Genomic DNA, 22765 nt, shown 5'->3' with positions numbered 1-22765 from the left:
GGGGAAGGGTGTCCTGGAGGGGAGGGTGTCCTGGAGGGGAGGGGGGTCCTAGAGGGGAGGGGTGTCCTGGAGGGGAGGGGGTCCTAGAGGGGAGGGGTGTCCTGGAGGGGAGGGGGTCCTGGAGGGGAAGGGTGTCCTGGAGGGGAGGGTGTCCTAGAGGGGAGGGGTGTCCTGGAGGGGAGGGGGTCCTAGAGGGGAGGGGTGTCCTGGAGGGGAGGGGGTCCTGGAGGGGAAGGGTGTCCTGGAGGGGAGGGTGTCCTGGAGGGGAGGGGGGTCCTAGAGGGGAGGGGTGTCCTGGAGGGGAGGGGGTCCTAGAGGGGAGGGGGGTCCTGGAGGGGAGGGGGATCCTGGAGGGGAGGGTGTCCTGGAGGGGAGGGGGGTCCTAGAGGGGAGGGGTGTCCTGGAGGGGAGGGTGTCCTGGAGGGGAGGGGGTCCTAGAGGGGAGGGGTGTCCTGGAGGGGAGGGTGTCCTGGAGGGGAGGGTGTCCTGGAGGGGAGGGTGTCCTGGAGGGGAGGGGGGTCCTAGAGGGGAGGGGTGTCCTGGAGGGGAGGGTGTCCTGGAGGGGAGGGGGTCCTAGAGGGGAGGGGGTCCTAGAGGGGAGGGGTGTCCTGGAGGGGAGGGTGTCCTGGAGGGGAGGGTGTCCTGGAGGGGAGGGGGGTCCTAGAGGGGAGGGGTGTCCTGGAGGGAGGGGGGTCCTGGAGGGGAGGGGGTCCTGGAGGGAGGGGGGTCCTAGAGGGGAGGGGTGTCCTGGAGGGGAGGGTGTCCTGGAGGGGAGGGGGTCCTAGAGGGGAGGGGTGTCCTGGAGGGAGGGGGGTCCTGGAGGGGAGGGGGTCCTGGAGGGAGGGGGGTCCTAGAGGGGAGGGGTGTCCTGGAGGGGAGGGTGTCCTGGAGGGGAGGGGGTCCTAGAGGGGAGGGGTGTCCTGGAGGGAGGGGGGTCCTGGAGGGGAGGGGGGTCCTAGAGGGGAGGGGTGTCCTGGAGGGGAGGGGGTCCTAGAGGGGAGGGGTGTCCTGGAGGGGAGGGGGTCCTGGAGGGGAAGGGTGTCCTGGAGGGGAGGGGGTCCTAGAGGGGAGGGGTGTCCTGGAGGGGAGGGGGTCCTGGAGGGGAAGGGTGTCCTGGAGGGGAGGGGGTCCTAGAGGGGAGGGTGTCCTGGAGGGGAGGGTGTCCTGGAGGGGAGGGGGGTCCTAGAGGGGAGGGGTGTCCTGGAGGGGAGGGGGTCCTAGAGGGGAGGGGTGTCCTGGAGGGGAGGGGGTCCTGGAGGGAGGGGTGTCCTGGAGGGGAGGGTGTCCTGGAGGGGAGGGGGGTCCTAGAGGGGAGGGGTGTCCTGGAGGGGAGGGTGTCCTGGAGGGGAGGGGGTCCTAGAGGGGAGGGGTGTCCTGGAGGGAGGGGGGTCCTGGAGGGGAGGGGGTCCTGGAGGGAGGGGGGTCCTAGAGGGGAGGGGTGTCCTGGAGGGAGGGGGGTCCTGGAGGGGAGGGGGTCCTGGAGGGGAGGGTGTCCTGGAGGGGAGGGGGTCCTAGAGGGGAGGGGTGTCCTGGAGGGAGGGGGGTCCTGGAGGGGAGGGGGTCCTGGAGGGAGGGGGGTCCTAGAGGGGAGGGGTGTCCTGGAGGGGAGGGTGTCCTGGAGGGGAGGGGGTCCTAGAGGGGAGGGGTGTCCTGGAGGGAGGGGGGTCCTGGAGGGAGGGGGTCCTGGAGGGAGGGGGTCCTGGAGGGGAGGGGGGTCCTGGAGGGAGGGGGATCCTGGAGGGAAGGGGATCCTGGAGGGAAGGGGGTCCTGGAGGGAGGGGTGTCCTGGAGGGGAGGGGGGTCCTAGAGGGGAGGGGGTCCTGGAGAGATGGGGGTCCTAGAGGGGAAGGGGGTCCTGGAGGGGAGGGGGTCCTAGAGGGGAGGGGGTCCTGGAGGGAGGGGGTCCTGGAGGGAGGGGGTCTCCCAGAGGGAGGGGGGTCCTAGAGGGGAAGGGGGTCCTGGCGGGGAGGGGGTCCTGGAGAGATGGGGTCCTAGAAGGCGGGCCTTGGCGCAGAGCTCGGGAGGCCCCCTGGCTGACAGGCGTCCGAGGCAGGTGGGACACAGTCTGTCCTTTCTCCGTGGATTCGGGTCTGAGGTGGCACCAGCCCCTCATGTCCAGCTTATAGGTGAGGACACAGGCAGGGGTGAAGGGCTTCCCAAGACTGTGAAGACAGACAAGGGCAGAGCCAGGGTGGGAACCCAGGCCGTCTGGCTCCAGGGTCCCCTTTCAGCCGTCCCGTGGGGAAGAGAGGGTGTAGGGTCAAGGGAACCCGGGGGCCTGGAGCAGGGGCGCTCAGATCGGCGTTGCCGTCCCCAGGATGCGAGACCCTTGGCTCATGCCCAGTGTCAGCGTGGCTGCTCAGGGGAGTGGGGACCAAGGGGTGGCTCACCAGGGACAATCCCGGGGGATACAAGCTCCTAGTGGTGGCACAGTCTCAGCCTCTACTGCTCCTGGCCACAGCCAGAGAGGACTGAGGTGGCCCTCAGGGACAGCACTGACCGACACCCACCACATGCCTGGCTCCACTCTGCAGCTGGGTCTTAAGGGGGTCCCTGCCCACCCCGGGGGCAGGTGCCGATATCCCAACTTACAGATGTGGAAACTGAGGCTCCGAGGTGCCCCACAGCCTGACCAAGGTCACGCTGCCAGTAAGGGGGACTGTGATCCCTGCCAGTGCCCAGAGCCTCCCTCGGGCTGAGGGGCCGCCCACGTCTCAGCCCCTGCCCGCTGCTGGAAAGCACCCTGTCCTCCACAGCCCGCAGCCGTGAAGACCCCCCACAGCGACTACCAACACAAGGGCAGGGGTTTCCAGGCCGGTCTCCCGCAGCCTCTGCTGTTTAGGTGGTGTGTGCACACACGTGGGCACACACAGACACGGATGCACACACCAGTGCCACCAACGGGCACGATCCCATGCAGCCCACACACTACAGACCACAAGCCACACACCAGCCCGCAGAGCTCCTGCCCCCAGGCCCTGGACGTCACCATGGGAACCACGTGAACACTCCTGGGACGGCCTCCCCCACGCCCTCCGCCCTCCAGGATCTCATCAGTACAACAGGAACACGGGAGTCCAGCCCGCAGCAACACCAGCACATAAAACCCACAGAGCTGCCAGGCACCATGGCGCACACCTGTAATCCCAGAGGCTGGGGAGGCTGAGGCAGGAGGATGATGATTTCAAAGCCAGCCTCAGCAACAGGGAGGTGCTGAGCAACTCAGTGAGACCCCCTCAGTAAAGAAAATACAAATCGGGCTGGGGATGAGGCTCAGTGGTCGAGGGACCCTGAGTTCAATCCCCGATGCCAAAAAATAAAAAACCCCCACAGAGCCTGGCTGTCTTAGGGCAGGTCCAGGGCCGTGCGGGTACAGGAGTCTGGGCCGGTGCCCTGTGGCCCCAGGCCCTCCTGGTCCCCCTGAGAGCCCCTCACACCTATCCCCAGCTCCTGCTGAGCTCGCTGCCAGGACCCTGCCCACTCAGCCCCCTGACCAGAGTCCACCTGCCACATGCCAGCTGCCAGCTCCAACAGCCCAGCCAAGGCATGGCCTCTGCCTGCTGGGCCAGGGGCAGGAAGCCACCGCCACCTGCCAAGGACAGTCGAGCACATGAAGGCTGTGGATCTCGGTGGCCCTTGTGTCTGAGCTGGATGGAGAGCTAAGAGGCTGAGGCCAGAGAGGGACTGTGCCTTACCCAGGGGCACACAGCAGCTGGGCAGAGGAGGCCGTGATCCCTGCCCAGGAGATTTAGGTCCTGGGCACCACTGACCGCTTCCCCACGGGAGCTGCCCCAGCCCTGCGCCCCTCCACACCTCCCCTTCTCCCTGTGCTCCCACCCATCAGTATTGGCTGGTCCTTGGTGCCATCTCTCAACTGGACACCTGATCAAGGAGTGTCCTTCAGAGCACTTTGGAGGGTCTCGTGGCCGTATCTCACGTGTGCTGGGAGCCTGCCAGTCCCTCCCGTCCCCTTCATTCCCAGGGAACCTCTGTCACCTGGCATGGGACACACAGAGACACTCACCACCGCCCCCTCCGAGCCTGTGAGAGGAATGGAAACACCTAAATGTTCAACGACAGAAGGGACAAACGGGCATGTCCCCCAGTGGGACGTGAGGTAGTCAGGATGACTGAAGTGGCTCTCGTGGCAGCTGGACGGTCTCCAAAACATAAAATGGACTCAAACAATGCACGGGCAGCTTGACCGGTCCTGTTTACGTAAAATCCAGAGACCACGTCGGTATCCCTCATCCCTGGGACACACAGGTGTCTTCCTACGGGACAGCTGCGGGCGGGCTGGCCACTGCGGGCAGCTCCCTGGTGCTCAGGCTCTGCTCCGCCACCGTGGGAACTCAGAAGTGCTGGTGAATGGCTAGACAAGGACCCCAGAGAAGCCACCTGCTTCAGAACCATGGTGACCGCAAGGCAGGAAAAGAAAGGACCAGAGCTGAGCGGGCTCCTGGGGGGCTTCCACTCGATCCCCAAAGTTTGACTTTTTAAAAAAAAAAATTGGGGGGGGGAGACTGAGGTTGTGGCTCAGCGGAGAGCTCTTGTGTAGCACATGCGAGGCCTTGGGTTCGATCCTCAGCACCACATAAAACGTAAAATAAAGATACTGTGTCCACCTGTAACTTAAGAATAAATACTTTTTAAAAATTTGGGGGGGGGCATCATGCCTGTATTTGCTTATTTTTGTCTGTGGTGCTGGGGATCGAGCCCAGGGCCCTGCGCATCCCAGGCAGGCGCTCGCCGCTGAGCCCCGTCCCCTGCTGGTCCACGTGGACAGCTCTGGGCTGGAACCTAGGGCCCGCGGGAGTCAGGTGAGGGCTCGAACCCTGAGCCACACTCCAGGTGACAGCGAGGGCACCCAGTCCTTGAGCAGTGCTGCCTGACCGAGAGCTCCTGGTGCCCCTGAGCCCCGTGCCATGCTCGCCTGTGGGAGGGACCGCACAGTCACTGTGGCCCAGGGCACCTACAGCGCCTTCCCGCCGCCTTCCCCCAGGCCTGCCCGGCCTCCTGCTGCCAGCCATCGGCTCCTGAAACCCTGCCTTCCCTGAGGGTGGCTCTTGCCCATTAGCCCTTGGCCCTAGGAGCAGGAGCCCCTGGCTCCCCCGACCGCCCCTGACCCCAGGCGCCTCCTGACAGTGACATGATACAGACAATCCGCCAGCGGAGCTGCTGCGGGGTCCTGTCGCCTTCTGTGGTCCCCGCGCCCTTTCCATGTGTGGTCAGTGACCCTTCCCAGGGTTCCCGGTGCCACGGGCGTATCTGTGCGTCCGCCTCTGGTCGCTTCCCCAGGGCGGAGCTGAGTCTGCACGTCCACTTATCCTTCATTCTTTCTTTCTGGTTTTGTTTTGAAAAGGGCTCCACTCTGTTCCTGGCACAGTTAGTCCCGAAGAACCCGTAGGGGAGGAGCCGTCTTCAGGAGCTCACGGTCAGGGAAGCAAGTCCAGAAGGGACAGTGATGCCGCCCCTTCCCTTCACTGACCAGCAAGTGTTCACTGAGCACCTGTCATGTGCCTGGCCCAGTGCTGGACCCTGGGATGCAGCCGAGAGGACGGGCCCTCCACACCCCAGGGTGAGGGTGAACAGTAAGCACCTCGGAACAGGAGCGGCACCCGAGAGGTCTCATGGTGCGCAGGAGGCTGCAGAGGACACCCCGTCGGGGAGGCTGGGGTGGCCACGTGGCTGAAGGGGCAGGGGCTGCGTCTGAACTCAGCCCTGGCCTTTCTCCAGGAGCTGCTGCCTTGTCAGGGACCGAGGGACCAAGGATTGCAGCGTGTTGATCCCACCTTCTCCGGAGGACTCTGCTAAAGTGAATCCACGCCCGTCCCCCACCACCTGCCGTTACCCGTGCCCGGGCCTTCCCCCTCGTCACTCAGGGGACTTGGGTTTACGTGCAGGAGGGCTCCTCCCTCCAGCCTGAGGCAGACAGGACCCTCTGAGCCCCGGCTCTGCCTGGGTCCCTCCCTGCCCAGCACTGCCCTGTCCCCCAGCATGGCTCTCCCGCTCTGCCTGTCTGAACAAGTCCACTCTGCCACACTGTGAGGCCACCGTCCTCTGCCTTCGAGGTGCTCTCAAGTGTGGTTTGTGCCCACCCTGGCACCGTCAGCCTGGGCAGGCAGAGAGGCCTCACAGGACAAGCGTCTGCCCTGGGCCACAGGACGGTCTGGCGGCCAGGCCCTCTAGGCTTGGGCATCTCTCTCCGTCTCTCGCGTGGTTTCTTCAGATCCTTTTATTCTCTCAGCTGCTCACCTTGAGACGTACCCTGGCCAGGCACGGGGACAGGCTGGGTCTCCCCACCCTCCCTCTCTGGCTGCAGTCCCAGGGATCGCACTCGGACCCCCCGCCTGCTGCTCAGTCCCCGGCCAGTCTCAGACCCTGGACGCCAGACAAGGAAGGACAGAAATCCTGCAGGGCACCCAGCAATTTCCCAGCGCTCTCTGCCTCCACCTGCAAGGTACAGTAGGGCTCGGCCCCTGGCAGCCCAGCCAGCTGCCCTGGAGGCCTGCGGAAAGCCATCTCCTCTCCTCACCATCTTCTTCAAAATCCTTTCAAACTTAAAAATGGAGGCTGAGGCAGGAGGATCATGAGTTCAAACCCAGCCTCTGCAACCTAGAAAGGCCCTAAGCAACTCTCAGTGGGACTCTGTCTCTAAAAACACAAAAAAAGGGCTGGGGATGTGGCTCAGTTAGTGAAGGGCCCTGAGTTCAATCCCTGGCACCAAAATAAATAAATAAATAAACAAAAATAGAGAAAAACGATGAAAAGACAAATCCTAGGAAATCAAGCGGAAAAATCTACATTACAGCAAAACCACGAAGGGGGCAACTTGCAAAGAGATTGGGAGGGGGGGTGACTGGAACCACAGTGGGGAGGGGTCCCCGGCTCCCTGGGTTTCCAGCAGAGAGGGACTCAGAGGGACTCGGAGTCACCCCCTTCCCTCCGACCCTCAAAACCAGGCCCTCAGCAGCCCCTTCCCCAAAGCAGCTCTCAGAACAGGGACCAAGACGGCCACTCGAGGGTCAGTGACTGAGAAGATGTAACAATGGGCCCCGGGCAGCAGGGCTGTGTCCCCGCAGGGTGAGGAGGACACCAGGCCCTGAGCCAACGCCCCTTTACTGGAGGCTGCTGGGTGGGTGTCCCAGGGAGGGGTGGTCCCCGCTGTAGTGGGTCTGGGTCTGCAGAGAGCTCCAGGTCATCCGGAGGGTGGCCCGGGCCTGGTTTCTATCACCAGCCTGTCTGCTCCTGCCCCTGGCCCTACTGTCCCCTCTCTGAGCCACCACCTTGTCACACACGGGCACTGGGCTCTCACTGGTGCCTGGCATCCACTTTGCACAGGGCTCTGGGCCCACAATAACCCACACTCGGTGCTGCTCTGCCAGGGCCACTTGTGGGCTCTGGCCCCAGGCAGGGGTGCACCTCACACACGTGGGGTCCTCCTTAGTTCTGCTTCTGTGGGGGTCACTTTTCCCACCCAGATGCAAATCACTTGTGGTGAGTGCTCAGAAAACAGATTGGCAAAAGAAGCACAGTGTGAGCAAGCTGACCGTCCCCACCCAACCTGAGGACAGCGGGGTGGGCAGAGAAGGGCAGGAGGTGGAATGGTCACCTCCCTGCTGTAGGTGACTCTAGCCCGTGGCAGGCAGTGGGTCCTCTGGTGAGAGATTCACCAGGTACCAGGAAGACCCAGGTGCTAAGGGACAATGAGAGGGGTCAGTCACCCCGTTTCCCACCTGGTGGATCCCGACACAGCCCAGGGGTTGAGTGTAAATATCGTAAAGCATGAATATTGTGCCTGTGTCCAGCTGCCCTCAGCCAGAGGCAAGGGGGGACAAGCCAGGCCCAACTGCTGGGTGACCTTGCCCAGACCCCCGACTTCCTCTCCCACGCAGGTCCCCTGCTGCCCATCCAGCAAGGCCTGGGGCTACCTTGGGGCCACAGCACCTCTCAGAGCCTGGCCACCCCTCCAGGCCTAGGGACCTCCCCTGCTTTGCTAGGGAGGGTCCTAGGCTGACAGGAGGAGCCATGTCCAGCCGGCTGGGGAGACTCACAGTGGCCGTCCCTCTGGCCTGGCCCAGCTCTGTCCATGTGGGAAGATCTGGGGGAGCAAGGATGGCCAGGGAAGAAGAGGGGGGAACACAGGTACCAAGAGCTGGCACAAGAGCCCGAGCCCACACAGTCGGCCCAGGTCCCATCTCAGGACCTTCCTGAGTCCTGGAAACAGCCAACCTCCGCAGCCCCCTCCCCACCTGGACAATGGGGTGGTGACCCTGCCCCACACAGCAGGGTGCAGGTGAAGACAGGCCCCCAGGGACTCTGGGGCTCCCGCCAGGCCAGCAGTGGGAGACCCTGCCAGGCCACCAGGAGGGCGGCATTGTTCAGAGGCGCGTTATTCATGGCGCTAGACCAGGAGCAAAGGGAAAGTGGGAGTGATCGACCTGATATCTAAACACAAACCCATTGAGCAGAACATCCCTGAAGTGAGGAAGGCAGAAAAAATAGGGCAGGGGCCTGGAGGGAAGTGTTTGGAGGTGGGGTGGCACAGGAAGTGGCCAGTCCCAGGCTCTTGAGGGCCCCACCCCAGGCCCAGCCCAGCCCAGCCCCTGGCCGTGGCGGCCACACGTAGCACTCGCTGTGACGGAGGGAGCCCCCTTCTCAGGCTCCCCTCAGAGAAGGCAGGGGACTTGCTGAGGCCCACACAGGCCCAGAGTGGCCGAGGTCCCACCCAGGCCCTGGACGGGGCTGCAGGGAGCAGGGCCTCAGCTTCTCCACCTGCCCAACTCCACCTGCCTAGGACCCCCGATTTCTCCACCGCCCCCTACAAAAGAGCCCAGCTCCTTCCCAGTCACCTGCCATCCTCCACCTTCTATAGTGGTCAGTTTCATAACTTATCTGCTTCAAGGAGAGAGCTGGAAGCTGGTGGCCAGGGTTCAAACCCCAGCTCGACCACTTCTTTGCTGTGTGACTTTGGACAAGTTACTTAACCACTCTGGCTCTTGTCTCCCCAGAAGAGAGTGTGAACAATGGGTCAATATACATAAGACGTGTAGGACAGTTCCAGGCACGGGAGTACTCAGTAAGTGCTTGCTATTATCACACTGTTGTAAGCTTCCTCTACTGGCCCGTGAGTCCCTTCAAGGGGACACTGGGTCTTTCTCATTCCCAACTCCCCAGGTTCCAGTGCCAGGCACACAGGAGGTGCTCAATCAGTGTTCGCAGAACTGATCTTCATCTCCAGCCACGTTGCCCGCCTGACGCCTGGGAGAAGGAGGGAGCGCTGGGCGGGTGGCAGAAAGCCCTGCGTGGGGCGGGGCCCAGGGGAGATGACCCCTGGCCAGCCCCCCAGCAGCAGGAGCCCGGGCCAGTGGGGAAGAGCCCAGGTCAGGGGCCCGCAGCTGGGCCTGAGGTTTGGCCAGGATGAAATGTTTAGGAGCTCACATCCCCAAGAGTGGAACCTGATGGCAGAGTGATGGCGGAGGGGTAGTGACGCAGGCAGCCAGGCCGCCTCCCACCCGCCACCAGCAGGCAGTGGGAGATGAAGTCCTCCAACCCGCTCCTCTTCAGGCCAGGGCAGGTGGGAGGGTGGGGCAGGAGCCAGGCCCTGGGTGGAGCCATGGCCCCAGTGTAACGGGGTGAACCCTTCGCCCCACTAGAACCAGCTTCCTCAGGACCATGATGCTGTCTCCCCACGCCTCAGAGGGAGGACAGAGCCACCAGGATGGAGGAGTGTCCCCAACAGCCTGGGGGCAGGATGCCAGCTAGGGTGACACCCTTCCACAGGCCGGAGAGCAGAAGAGGCTGCCGGACCCAGGAGCCGGGGAGACCCTCCGGAGCCCCTGGGCCGCCTGTGACTCGGGTTAGAAGAGCTGACGGACCAAGGTCCGGGGCTCAGGCCCAGACAAGGGCCGTGAGCGGAAGAAATGCCCACCCCTCCCCCAGCGATGGCCCTGGGCTCCGCTGTCCTGTTGGCAGAAGGCTTGAGACCCAGAGCCTGCTTGGCCGGACCTGGGAGCAGGGACACCGAGACCAGACAGGAGGGGACGCCGGGCCAAGGTCCTAGAGCAGCCCAGGGTGGGCCTGAGGAGGGCTCCCAGAGCAGGGCAAGGTAGGGGCGGGGCCCTTCCTGCCCACAGAGCTGGGGAGGGGTTAGTGGCCCCTTGTAGTTTCCCTCCACAGACACTTGGGGTGACATGATTTTCCCTACCGTGGACGTGTCCATATGCAATACAGGGACATCCTGGGAACCTGGGCACTGAATACCATCAGTAGGGACCCAGATTGTTATAATGATCTCACGTGCCCTGTACTGCTGCGTGCCCCAGGGCAGGGCGGGACCGATGATTCAGCTTCTTTCTGACCTAAGCCAGGAACCAGGGAGGGACAGCCATGCCCCCCACACACTAACCAGGCCCTCTCTGGGCTGGCCCGGGAGTGCCAGAGAGCTCAGTGCCAGGGCGGTCCCACCTCCCCAGGGCCTAACCCCACGCACCCCTTTCCCATTGACACCACCCAGCCTGGCCGCCTGGCCCCCCACTCCCCCAACACTCCAGTCCCACCCGCTCTCTCAGCGAGTCCAACTCCTCAGCCCGTCCCAAGGCCCTGCAGGACTGAGCCCAGCCACCCTCCAGTGCAGCCCCATCACGCCCACCCAAGCAGCGCCTGCTGTCTCCAGCCACACCAGGTGTGCCACCTGCTGTTGGAGCCACCTTGATGTCTAGTTCTCCGTCCTTCCCAGAAGCCTCTCCTCTTGCAAGCTCCTCCCATCTCTCCTTGAGGATTCAGCTCAGAACCCTGCCTCCTCCAGGAAGCCCTCTGGGTGTCCCCAGGCCCCTCCTCCCCTAGGTGGCAGCAGAACCCCTGGCTGCTCTCCTGCTTATGGAAAATTTTGGACTCGGTGCCTCTGTGCACAGACACCTCCAGCCTGGGGGCGGGGGGTGGCCCAGTCGGGCCACATGCACTGCCAGCAGCCCCTGAGTCAGCAACTCGCCAGCACCCCAGGGCCAGGACAGTCCTAGATGCTGGGGACAGCCACAAAGAGGACACACAAGAACCCCGCCTCGTGGGGCTCACATCTACCAGGAAGCGCAGGACGATGGCCACGAGCCAAAGACAAAATGAAAGAGCAAGCTGTTGGTGACTTCACAGGGCCCATGTCCAGAGGCCTCTGGGGCCAGCTCCAGCTCAGCTCCTCCTGGCTCACGCCCCTGCCATCCTCTGTCTCCTCTCTGTCCCCTCCCCTGCTGGCCCCTCACAACTACCCAGCCCCCACTAGCTCCTCCCAGCCAACCTGGTCCCTGCTACCATTTCACACCCGGGAAACAGAGCCCGGGGCCAGGGCCTCACCTGCCGCCCTTTCTACAACCATTCCCCCCACCTTTCCACGTCTCCCTGTTCCTTCCCCCTCCCACCTTCCTGGGTGACCCACAAGGGGGCCCCCAGCTCCAACTCTGTAAAAGCAGAAGGGAGACGGCAGGGGCTCCCTCAGCTCCCCCCTCCTCTCTCCTCCTGCTTGTCACTTTGTCCCACTTCCTCCCCCATCCCAGGGCCTCCCCTGAGCCCCAAGACATCGTTAGCTTTTCTCTGGCTCATTAAAAATGAGAATTTGCATAGAATACCCATATGATCATCTGTCTACAGCAAAATGGGGCACAGAGACGACGCAGGGTGGGAGCCGGGGGGAGCCGAGGACGGTGGCAGGCAAGGAGCAAGGCCCTGACCAGGAAGGGGCCACGTGCCCATGTGGGCGCCCAAGGCCTCGGAGGCAGCCCCTTCCCGCCTCAGCCCGAGCCTGGGCTTCCTGAAGCTAACCCACCTGCTCTGGCCATTCTTGAAATAACCGCAAAGACACAATTATCTCCACTTCACAGACACAGACCGGGTGCCCCGGGCACCAGCGGCCTGTTGTAGGACACGCAGCAAGTCTGCCCGTCCTAGGGACAGCCTCCCCTGGGGGACCCACCTCAGGGACCTGCTGCTCTGGAAGGGGCCATCCAGCCTGATGCTTAGAAGAAGCTGCAGACCCTCCCAGGACGCCCCCAGGAAGGCTCCCCTCCCCAGCCCCACCCTGGCTCCCTCCCCGGGCCTGCGGTTTAGCCAGAGATGCGGGGTTTCTGGAGACAAGGGCACCCCCTCTCACCCCAGCTTCAGAATTGCACTCCCCAGAAGGCCACAGCAGTGCCCAGACATAAACTCCGTGGGTAACAAATAAGTTGATAACAAAATATAGGGGGAGGAACCTGTGCTTCACAGCTGGGGTTCCGCTCAGCAGCCGCGGACTGACCACTGACCACGGGCTGGAGCCAACCAGCACCTCCCAGCACGCCGGGCCCTGGGCAGGGGAGAGCCGCTGTCCGTGGTGCTGAAGCAGGAGTCTGGGCCTTGGCCCGCCGGCTGTAGGTTCAAGCCACAAAATGCACCCCAAATATGTTCCTTCTCATGCCGCCTTCACCCCTGATCCAATGGTCATCTGTAGCCTAGATGACCACAGTGGCCTCCTGAGTGGCCCAGATCTCAGTCTACTCCCAAACAAGAGTCAGAGGAGCCTGTTAAACTCCAGTCTGCTCATGTCCTCATGTCCTGTTCACAACCCTCTCTGAGCAAAAATCAAACTCTTCACAGTGGCCCCCAAGGCCCCATGTGACCTGTCCCCCCTCTGCTTCTTCTCTTCCCTCACTCATCCTGCCCCTGGCTCTTGGCTGCTCCCCAATGCCAGGCAGGCTGCACCTCAGGCCCTTTGCACTTGCTTGGTCTGGACCCACAGATTCTTCCCACAGGTCTCCACTTGGCTCACCTCTCACTGCCTTTGGGACTTTATCAAATGCCACTTCTGCAGAAAGGCAGGGCTACTCGGCCCTCTGTCCACTTACCCTGCTTTATCCCCCTTCATAGCCATGTCTACCGGCTGCTAGCTGAAGTTCCATTAAGTAAACCTGTCCTGGCTTGTCAATCACAGGATGCCTCTGGCCCTCTCCTCGGATGTGACCGCAGGGGCCAGGGCCTTCATCTGTGTATCCCCTGCAGCACTCCCAGTGTCCCTGTCCCAGGCCTGGCATCCAGCAGGTGCTCAGTAAATATTTATTCTGCACATGAATGAATGACTGCGCCAAGGCGAGGCATAAAAAGGCTGATGAGCAGAGGAAGGAGCACCCACCCCTTCCCCACCAGCCGCCTCCCCTTGGGGCAGCCCCCCTCCCCCTCCCCCTCCCCCTCCCCCTCCCTCTCCCCCTCCCCCTCCCCTCCCTCTCCCCCTCCCCCTCCCCCTCCCTCTCCCCCTCCCCCCCACACTCCCCACAATGCCAGGGTCTTTGAGCCTCAGACTTGAAGCCACAGCTCCTCCATGACCCCTGCTGCCACCCGCAGCCCCTCCTCTCTTCCTCCTGGCCGTGAGCAGAGCGTCGACGTGGGGAGGAGGAAGGGTGGATGGAGAGAGTGACAGGCGGAGGGGCTGTGGTGTCCCCGTGTGTCCACACGCATGGGCCACGGAGGGAGGCATACGGACCCCTTCCTGGTCTGGCAGATGCGGAACTGGGGGCTCCTCGTTGGAGGGACTTGCCCAAGGCACAGGCCGGGCTGGCGGACCCCCCTCCTGGCCCTCGGCAGCCCCCTGAAGCAGGAGGGAGAAGGGGAGGCCAGGACAGAATGCTGGGTCCACGGCTCTCCAGAGCCCCAGAGGGCGCTGCTCCTGCCACTTCTCCAAGGGCTCGGAACAGGGGCTCGGTGCTGGGGACTGGCCCCGCCCAGAGTCATCAGGTGGAGCGGGTCCTGCACTGGGGCGAGCGTGCAGCGGCCTTCAGCAGATGCTCTTCACAACAGGGAAGCAGCTGGAGGGGCCCTGTCCCGAGGGAGCCTGGGAGACCCGGCCCAATAGGCTCCGGTGAGCATGAGGAGGGAGCGGGGGCAGGAAGAGGAACGTGGGGTTCGAGACAGGCTCCAGGGATCAGCAGTAAAGAGACCAGAGAGGCGAAGGTGTCAGGAGACAGCTGCTGAGGGGCAGCTACCCTGTGGCCTCGGGTCTGGGCCCAAGAACAAACAGGGAGCCAGGGACAACCTGGTGCCTGGGCCCCCACTAGGTGAGAGAGAGAGAAACTCAAGAGCTGCAAAGACCTCCACCATGGACGCTCAAGGTCCCCTGATCCAGCACCTTCACATCAGTGAAGAAGCTGAGGCTCAGAGAGGGAAGGTTAGCAGCCCAGAGTCACACGGCCACCCAGAGCCAGAGTAAGGACTAGAACTCAGCCCCCACTCCCAGCTCAGGGCCCTTGGTCCCTCACTCTACTCTGGTTAATAATGATAACAACTGACACCTTTGGGGACACGGGGCGTTACAGGAGTGCCAGCCCTGTGCTAAGGGCTACATGTGTCAACTCAGTCTCCGTCAGGCACATGGCCTGAGGCGCTGTCCAAAGTAGCGCAGCTCCTGGTGGCAGGGATTTGGCCCAGCTGTCCCTTGGCCGCAGCACCTGGGCTGGGAAACCCTCACTCCACCAGAAGGACCGGGTTCCAAAGGCCACAGCTGCCGTGAGGCCGTAACCAGCAGAGGGTTTAAACCCCAGGGGAAAGGGACACCTTCACAAAGGAGGTCAGGAGGAGGCTGCTGTCCCATCCGTCCATCCAGGAGGAAGAGATGCAAATTCAGAGCAAAAAAAGCTCAGCCTCCGACATCTTCCTCTTGTCACTGCCACCAAGCTCAGAGGCACAGGCCGAGAGAGCGTGTCCCCACCAGGACCCACACCTGGGAGACGAGGCGCGGAGTGCCGGAAAAGGTGCCGCGCAGCGGGGCCCAGGGACACCCAGCCCCGGGGACTCACAGAATCCTGAGGTGTCAGCTCTGCCACTGGCCAGAGTGGCAGAGAAATCAGAGCAGACGGGTGAAGTCCCCGGGGCAGGCCAGGCAGGCGCAGGGGCTCGTCTTCACGAAGGGACAGGATTGACCTGCAATCACTGCGCAGTCACATTAACGACAGCCGCCTGCCAATCTCCGAGGCTGGCAAGGGGACTAGCTGCGCCCGGTGGGCCTGGCGGTTCAGCAGGGGGCGCTGGGGCCAGACCCACTTCATGTCCCCAGGGCGAGGGATGGATGGGCGGCAGAGGGGACAGGAAGACACAGGGAGTCTCAGGCGCAGGGTGGCTCTGGAGCGGTGGGGACTGGCTGTGCGGTGGGACCCAGGATGTGGAGGGTGTAGGGTCAGAGGACACAGCACCTGGGCCTCGAGCGGCTGAGCCCCTGGGCGGCCCGTGGACACCAAGCCAGGCCTGGCAGCAGCGCCTCTCCTGCTTCTCCGGCCCCTACCACCTGAGCCAACCTCAGCCACAGCCATGGAGCAGGACACCACTGTGCGCCAGGCACTGTCCCATGCGACTGTCCCCCTCCCACACACACATTCCCGAACCAAAACACAAAGCCCTGAAGTGGCCCCTGGGCCACCCACTGCTCAGGGTGTTTCCCTTCCCAACACCCCCTGGGGGAGTGTCCTAAATACAGTCGCAGCAAATGTCTGGGGGTGTCTTTGGATGAACCAGAATCGCAGGGAACAAGCCGAGAGGAACCTTTGGTTGCTGAAGCCTGGGGCCTCAGCCTGCGAGGCCACATCCTGCTCTGAGCCGGCCGGTCCCGGGGCGAGCTGGCGCCCCCACACCTGTCACAGAGACCGCGACTTGCCCAAAGACCAGGCGCTGGTCATCTGTTCATGCCACAAACATCTCCTGAGGCCCGCTGTGCACAGGAAGGTGGGGCACGGGGATGAGTGGGGTCCTGGCCCTTCCTGGCCACAGGAGCCCAGAGCTAGGGGACGTAGGGCAGACATGACAGTGAGCCCGAGAAGGTCCCCACAGCTGCCTGCTCCGCCAGGGACGCAGCTCCGCCTGAGGAAAGGCAACCGGGAGTCTGAGGGAGGGGCGCTGAGGTCATGGGCAGAAGCAGGCTGGGCATGGGCTGGGCACAGGGGCTGGGCACGGGCTGGGCAGGAGCGGGCTGGGCACAGGGGTGTGGATGTCGTGCACTGACACGTTCCCACCAAGCAGGCACCGCTGAGTGCCAAAAGATTTCCGAATGCAGGGCTGGCCTAAACGAAGCCCCCCAGCCCCACCACCTGGTGCGCCTGTCCTGGGGTCACCAGCACAGGCCAGGCCCCTCGCCAGGTCCCCGCTGCCCTACTCCTTCCTACCTCCAGGCCCTTGCTCAGGCTGTCCCCCTGCCTGGCCCGCCGTCTCTCTCTGCCTGTCCAGGAGCCCCCGCCCAGCCCTGCACAGCCGCCTTGCCAGCCGGGCAGCCCAGGACAGCGCTCACCCACTCCAACAGGGAACATCACATCCCGTCACCCACTGGGGCCGGCTCTCCTGAGCACCTCCGTGCTCACCATGTCCCCTGAGGAACCCTAAGAGTAGGGCCCTCAGCTGTGTCCTCTGACACAGGGGCTGGGCACCCCGCAGGTGCCACATAAACCCACGAAGCCAGATTGCTGGGAGCTAGCGCCACGGAGGGAGGCTCCTCCTCCCCCTCCCCCAGGACAGGCGACGCCTCAGGACACAGCGTCCAGTGTGGCTCAGAAGCGGAAACGAGAAGACGTGTTCCAACAAGAGAACCTGACCCAGCCTCTGACGGGCCCGAGGCCCGCTCCCTGCCCACTGCTGCTGGGAGGGGATTTCTGTCCTTGATGAGTCAGTAGAGGCTGGGGGACAGCCGGAGAGCCCAGCAGGGAGGAGGCTGGGGGTCCCAGGACAGAGCCTGAGCACTGTCAGCCTCGGTCTGTCCCTCTGTGGTCTGGGACAGCCACCTCTCAGGCCCAGGGTGTGAGGAGGGCCACAGAAGTACGTGGTGGGGGCTAGATCCTGTGATCAGCCATCAACAATTATTGAGCAACTACTATGTGCCAGGGGCTGGGCTAGATGCTGGGGGTGCAGCAGGGAACAAAACAGGCAAAGTCTCTGCCCTTGTGGACCGTAAACAAATAAAAAGTTATTAGTTTAGTGCTATAAAGAAAAATGGAGTACGGTACAGGGTGGAGAGTCGTGGGCTACGGAGAGGCGGTTTATGTAGGGTGCTCAGAGGCCTGTCTGCAGAGGGGACTGGACGTTCTAAGGACGTGGGCCACGTGGATGAGCAGGGAAAGACCAGGCAAAGGCCCTGGGGCTGGCTTGGACCTGGCACCACAGCAGCAGAACGGAGGCTGGTGTGGCCAGAGCAGGGGGAGGGGAGGCAGCAGGAAGGGGAGCGAGTGATCTGAGCTCCCACCCCTAGGAGACTCTGGGTCTAGGGGCACCCAGAGGTTCCCCCAAAACACAAATAGCCCCTCTGGGTGGCACGGCTCTTCCCAGCGGCCAAGCTCCCCCCAACCCAGGAGCCTCAGCAGGTGGTGTCCATCCCAGCAGGGAAACCAGGGCCAGGAGCCCCCGGCCCAGCTCTGAGCCTCCCAGTGGCTGCTCCACTGACAGAGGCCATCAGAATGCAAGCCTGCCACCCGGCCTGCCGCCCAGCCTGCCTCCCGGCCTGCCACCCGGCCTGCCGCCCGGCCTGCCGCCCGGCCTGCCGCCCGGCCTGCCACCCGGCCTGCCTCCCAGCCTGCCGCTCAGCCCCGGGCGCCGGAGCTGGAGGTCAGAGCAGCAGCCTGACTCACCAGCGTCTCTGGAATACCAATGGGGGACTCGGGGACACTGGGAGGTGAGGCTTCAGAACCTGTGCTGTGCAGGGGACAGGATGTCCTCCAAAGAGCAGGCCTGAGCCTGCTCCCTCCGCCCGCCTAGAAGGGCCACCTCGGCCCCCAGGAGCTCAGCGTGAACGTGCCTTGGAGCACTGGATTCACCCACCTGATTAGGCCAGAGCCCAACTCCCAGGGGGACCCTATGGAGAATGTCACCTGTGTCCTTGTCACATGCACCCGAGGTGGGACAGCTCGTTGGCTAGGGAGACCCTCAGCTAGATCAAGATCCTGTCCCTCTGCCTTCCGTGTGGTCTCTGAGCCTCGCTCTGGCCTCCTCCCAGGTGGGGCTGCCTGAGAGCTCGTGAGTGGACACCCGTGAAGCAGGTCCGCGGGCCGTGCACAGAGGCTCCCACGCGCACATCCCTCCCGCCACCCACAGGCGCCCCGGGCTCTGACACGCATGCTCCCTGTGACCTGGGGCAGGACCCTTGACATCCCTGAGCCCTGGGGTTCCTCACTGTGGAGTGGGGGCACCGGAGCGGGTAAACTGAGGCCCACAGCAGGGCCCGGGGATGCAGAGGGCTGAGGAGCCGCAGGTGTGCATGCTGCCGTCCCCAGGGTGCCCAGGAAGGGGCCTCAGGGACCCAGCCACCTCTGCACAGGCCCTCTCCACCTGTCTCTCCTCCGCCTGCGACTCACGGGCCTTGTCTGGGGAGCCCAGGCCGCTCTGCGCCTCTCACCCCAGCCCTGGCCGGGCCCTCACCTCTGCCTGCAGCCCCTCCCCAGGGGCTTCTGCCCACCCAGGGGAGACCCGGGGGAGGTGCACCACATACCACCCCGCAGGCGCACACGGCTGTGCCCACTGATGCCGTGGAGGCAGCCCCTAGTCACACCGTCCCCAACACGCCCACACATGTCCCGCCCTGCCCAACCGTGAAGCTAGCGGCTCTGCACCCCCTTCCAGTAAGGACCAGCTCTGCCCGGCTCCTGTGGCTTCGTCCCCACCCCTGGCCATGTGTGCTTCCCTGGTGAGAGCACCGCCCGGCCCCCTCCGGTGCCCCTACCCCATGCAACCCCCTTGGTTCCAGCAGTGGCCAGGTATCAGGGCAGGCGGGGACCCAGGGAGTCGGACCCTGAAAACGAAGCCCCAGGGCTCATCCCCGAGTCCCCACCAGCAGGTGCCCGGTGCTCATCTCTTTCTGACATCCTAGCCCATATTCCTGAGGAGAAATCTGAGCTCAGAGAGGCTGAGTGACTTCCCCAGGAGCACACAGCCAATAAGTAGCTGCCCTGGAGCGCAGGCCTGTCCTAGGAGCCTGAACCCCCACACAGCGCGGCCTCTGTGATACGAGGTAGGAAGGCAGAGTGCGGCCAAGGGCCTGGTCTGTCGGCCTGGCTCAAAGCCTTCACTGCACTCTGAGCCTTTGCTTGCCCAACTATAAAGTGGAGATAAATACATAGGGTGCATGCGGCTGTCAACAGGATTCATGACAGCACCGAGCCATCCCAGGGGCCATCAGGGAACTCCCTTTGCAAAGGACAAAGCGAGGTTCCTGTTCCAAATCCCCCATACTCTGGCTGTGTGACCTTGGGAAAACCACTTGCCCTCTCTGGCCTGTTTCCTCGCCTATGAGAAGATCATAAAAACGCTCCTCTGAGACACCCGGAGCCCAGCCCAGGTAGACCCTGGGACTTGCTCACCACCACTCTGATGTGCAACGCCAGCCCTTGAACGTGCCCTCCCTGTCTCCCTCCCCTCCCGTGCTCCTCTGAACCACTCACAGATGATTTATACTTCAGAGGACGAATCAATACCATATGCGGCCAAAGACATCTTTAATCTTTTGCAGGGATTAGGCTACAAGGTGCAGCGGCCTCTTTCTACCAGCCGCTCAATTCTGATTTCAATTTGGCCAGCTGGAGCGCCGCTTTCTCTCCTTTTCTTTTCACCCACCCAAAGACATTCTTCCAAATCAGACTTCGTTTAGCAGGTGGGGATGGGGGACCTGGATGCCCATCCACGGGGCCAGGCCCAGCTGGGCTCCAGGATGACTCACCCTGGCACAGGGAGCAGCAGGAGGGTCTGAGGACACGGGAGGCCCAGCCAACTGGGGAAACAGGCCCTCAGCAAGGTGGGAGTGTCCCCAGGGGAGGGGCACTGGAGGGGCTCCAGGGCAGGAGGGCTACGTTGGGGCTGGCGCAGTAGCTCGCGCTCTTGTTTATCTCGAATGCCGGGCCCTTTGTAAAACTCTTGAGGGCTTTAGTTTTTCTAACTCCCCAGCATCTGATTAGATGCTTGTGGAAGAATCAAACAGCAGCCAGGTGAGGAGGCCACACCTGGGATTCCAGCAACTCAGAGGCTGAGGGAGGAGGATCACAAGTTCCGAGGCCAGCCTCAGCAACTTAGCACGTTCCTAAGCAACTTAGAGAGACCCTATCTTGAAATAAAACAGGCTGGGGAGGTGGCTCTGTGACAAAGCACCCAGGGCCAAAGCTTCCCAATTCCCAGGACAAAAAGAAAGAAAAATGCCGCGCAGTCTCACCTTTAGCCACACAATGCCCGGACCCCGACCCTGCCGTGGCTCTCCCACCCTGGAATGTGTGTGTCCCCGTCACACCCCAGCACTCACACCCAGGCTGGTCCACATGGGTCTCAGCAAGAGGGACAGTGGAGGGAGAAGAGGGGGCAGACAAGGATACAAAACCACGTGAGCCCTCCGGCCCTGTGGCCAGGGTCAAATCCCTCTTGGCTTCTCTGTGCCCCAGCTCTTCCTCTGCTGCCCAGTGGGGTCAGCAGTGCCTACCTTGAAGGACCATCCAGGACAGCGGTGCAGGGCATATGCGCGGGGACAGGCTATGTGAGTCCTTGGGGGACCTCTAGGTCTCCTGGGCCAAGGACAGAACACAGCCAGCCCCTGAGACAGTACCTCTGTCTCTAAATCCTGCAGAGGTTGTCCCTTAAACAGAGAAGGCAGTGGGCTCCTTTGGGGAAGAATTCAAGCTCTGGGAGGGGAGGGGTCTGTACAGAGCGGTGGCCAGAGGGAGGTGCAGAGTCGCATCCCAGTAGCCGAGGAAAGGACAGGGACCGGGCGTGAGGGCTGTGGCTCCACCAGGGTGCTGACCACCAGTCCTCTTGGAGGTGGGAGGGGGTCGGTCCAGTGCCTTGTGTCCCTCTGCCTGCGTGGGGTGGGAGAGGCCCCGAGCAGGGGCGGGCGTGGCCTGGAGCCGGGTGGGCGTGGCCTGAGGTCGGGTGGGCGTGGCCTGGAGCCCTCCTGCCATCCCTCCGTGCTGCCCCACTTCCCCGCTCCCCGCACCAGGTCGCAGGCACCCAAGCAAACCTCAGCCCTGCAATTAAAGGGGCTTATCGGAGATTTACAGCAGGATTATGCCCGCAGGGTGTAGCCAGCGCCAGCCTCCAGACACTCGGGTCCTTAGGAAAAGCAATCAGAGTCCTGGGCCGCGCGTATCAATGCACAGATACCAGCACCAAGGTCAAGAGCGCCAGGTGAGCTATTTGGAGACAGGCCTAGGGAGAGGCCAGGAGGGGCCAGAGGGCCTCTCTTAGGGACCTGGGCTGCCAGGAGGGGGACCACCCCCTCGGGACAGCCTCTAGGAGCCAGCGTCCGGCCCTTGGCTGTCCTGACACAGGGACCTGCCTGCCACGCATGCCCCACAGGCGGCCCCCTCAGTGCCCCACTCAGCTCAGGGTGGGTCAGGGTCCAGGCTGGGGCCCCCCCCAGGTGTCACCCTTGTTATCTCAGCCGCTGACCTACGCTGGGGCTTCCTGACAGCTTTGTCACAGCATGTGGGGACAGCAGTTTAGGTGACGCATTGAGCTCAGTGGGGAAGGTGATGCAAAGCACCTGCCAGAGCTCCTGACCCGAGGGACACCGCTGTCACGGAGGCCCGAGCAGCACAGCACCACAACAAGGCAGCTCAGCTTTAGGTCTCCAAACTCCCCGCCCTTCTGACAGGGGCCACCAGCTTTGGGTCCCCGGCACCTGATTAAGCCAGGCCCTCCATGCCTACCTGCCCCTTCCTGTCCTTTGCCTGTGAGGACAGCTGCTGTCCCACCGTCCACACCAGGAACGCACCGTCCTTCACTAGCACAGCCATGTCTGCAGAAGGCGTTACCTCACCCAGGAGTCACCCGCCAGGGAGCCCCCCAAACCCAGGCACCCAGGAGACGGAGGCACTGGGGGAGTGGCCGGGGTGGGGGGAGAGGGCAGAGATCACAGCAGGGCCACACGGTGCCAGGATCCCACACCCCTGCACGTGACTCACCGTCCTCGCGGGACTTCTGGATGAAGGCCTCCACTCCGCTCTCGCCGTAGCTGCCCTCCGAGGCCAGCGTGGACACGTAGTTCCACCTGAGGGCGCGGACGATGTCCACCATGGCCTGGGCCTGGTATGTGTCCGAGGGCACCACGCGGGAGAAGAAGTCGTAGCGGCTGTTGTCACTCAGGTCGGGGGCTGTGGAGGCGTAGCTGATCTGGGGGATCTGGGGGCGAGAGGGACTGCTGACGAGGGCGCTGGCACCTCCCTCCCGTCCCCACCGCCGGGACCCGCCGCCCCTCGCCCCACCGGCACTGCTTCTCTCACCCAGGAGAGGACCCGGCTCCACAGAGGAGGGGACAGGCCCAGAGAGGTTGTGCCAGCGCTCAGTCAGCCCAGCCTCTGGCTCCAGCCGGGGCCCCGGGGCTGCGGGCTCCTGCGTGTCTCATGGGATCCTGTCCACCCCAGGTGGGAGGGGACTGTCACAACAGCACCCAAAACCCCTCCCCCCAAAACTCTCCCAGCCGGCCTCCCTGGGGTGCTGGGACTGAGGGCCCCAGACACCCACACACACCCGACCCAGGGATGTGCCCAGGTGGGTGCCATGGTTTAGCCTTCAGGGGCCCTAAGGGGTCATTTGCTCCGTCCCCTGTCCCCAGGCAGCCTCTCTGGTCACCACCCACAGTCCGTCCCCACAGCTCTCTCTGGGCCCAGGTTCCAGCTGCTCTGAGCCCCACCCACCCCACAGAAGGAAGCCCAGGTGGCCAGGGCAGGGGGACTCCAAGAAGTCCTCTCCCCACAGCCTGGACGCAGGGCCCAGAAGGGCAAAGGCCTGCCTCTCCACCAGCCAT

The 22765-nt window shown here is 63.5% G+C and overlaps 1 protein-coding gene across 2 annotated transcripts in view; it reads right to left on the bottom strand.

The window, feature by feature from the left end:
* Grm4 (glutamate metabotropic receptor 4) overlaps positions 1–22765 on the bottom strand; it is a 93672-nt gene that overhangs the window by 35909 nt on the left and 34998 nt on the right. For both annotated transcript variants that reach the window (XM_076857719.1, XM_076857720.1), the window contains exon 2: positions 21924–22140. In XM_076857719.1, the coding sequence (XP_076713834.1) occupies positions 21924–22140 (217 nt within the window). The remainder of the gene's footprint in view (positions 1–21923; positions 22141–22765) is intronic.

The sequence above is a fragment of the Callospermophilus lateralis genome, chromosome 6 (genome assembly GCF_048772815.1).
Source record: "Callospermophilus lateralis isolate mCalLat2 chromosome 6, mCalLat2.hap1, whole genome shotgun sequence".
NCBI lineage: Eukaryota > Metazoa > Chordata > Mammalia > Rodentia > Sciuridae > Callospermophilus > Callospermophilus lateralis.
This window is presented reverse-complemented; position numbering and strand designations above follow the sequence as displayed.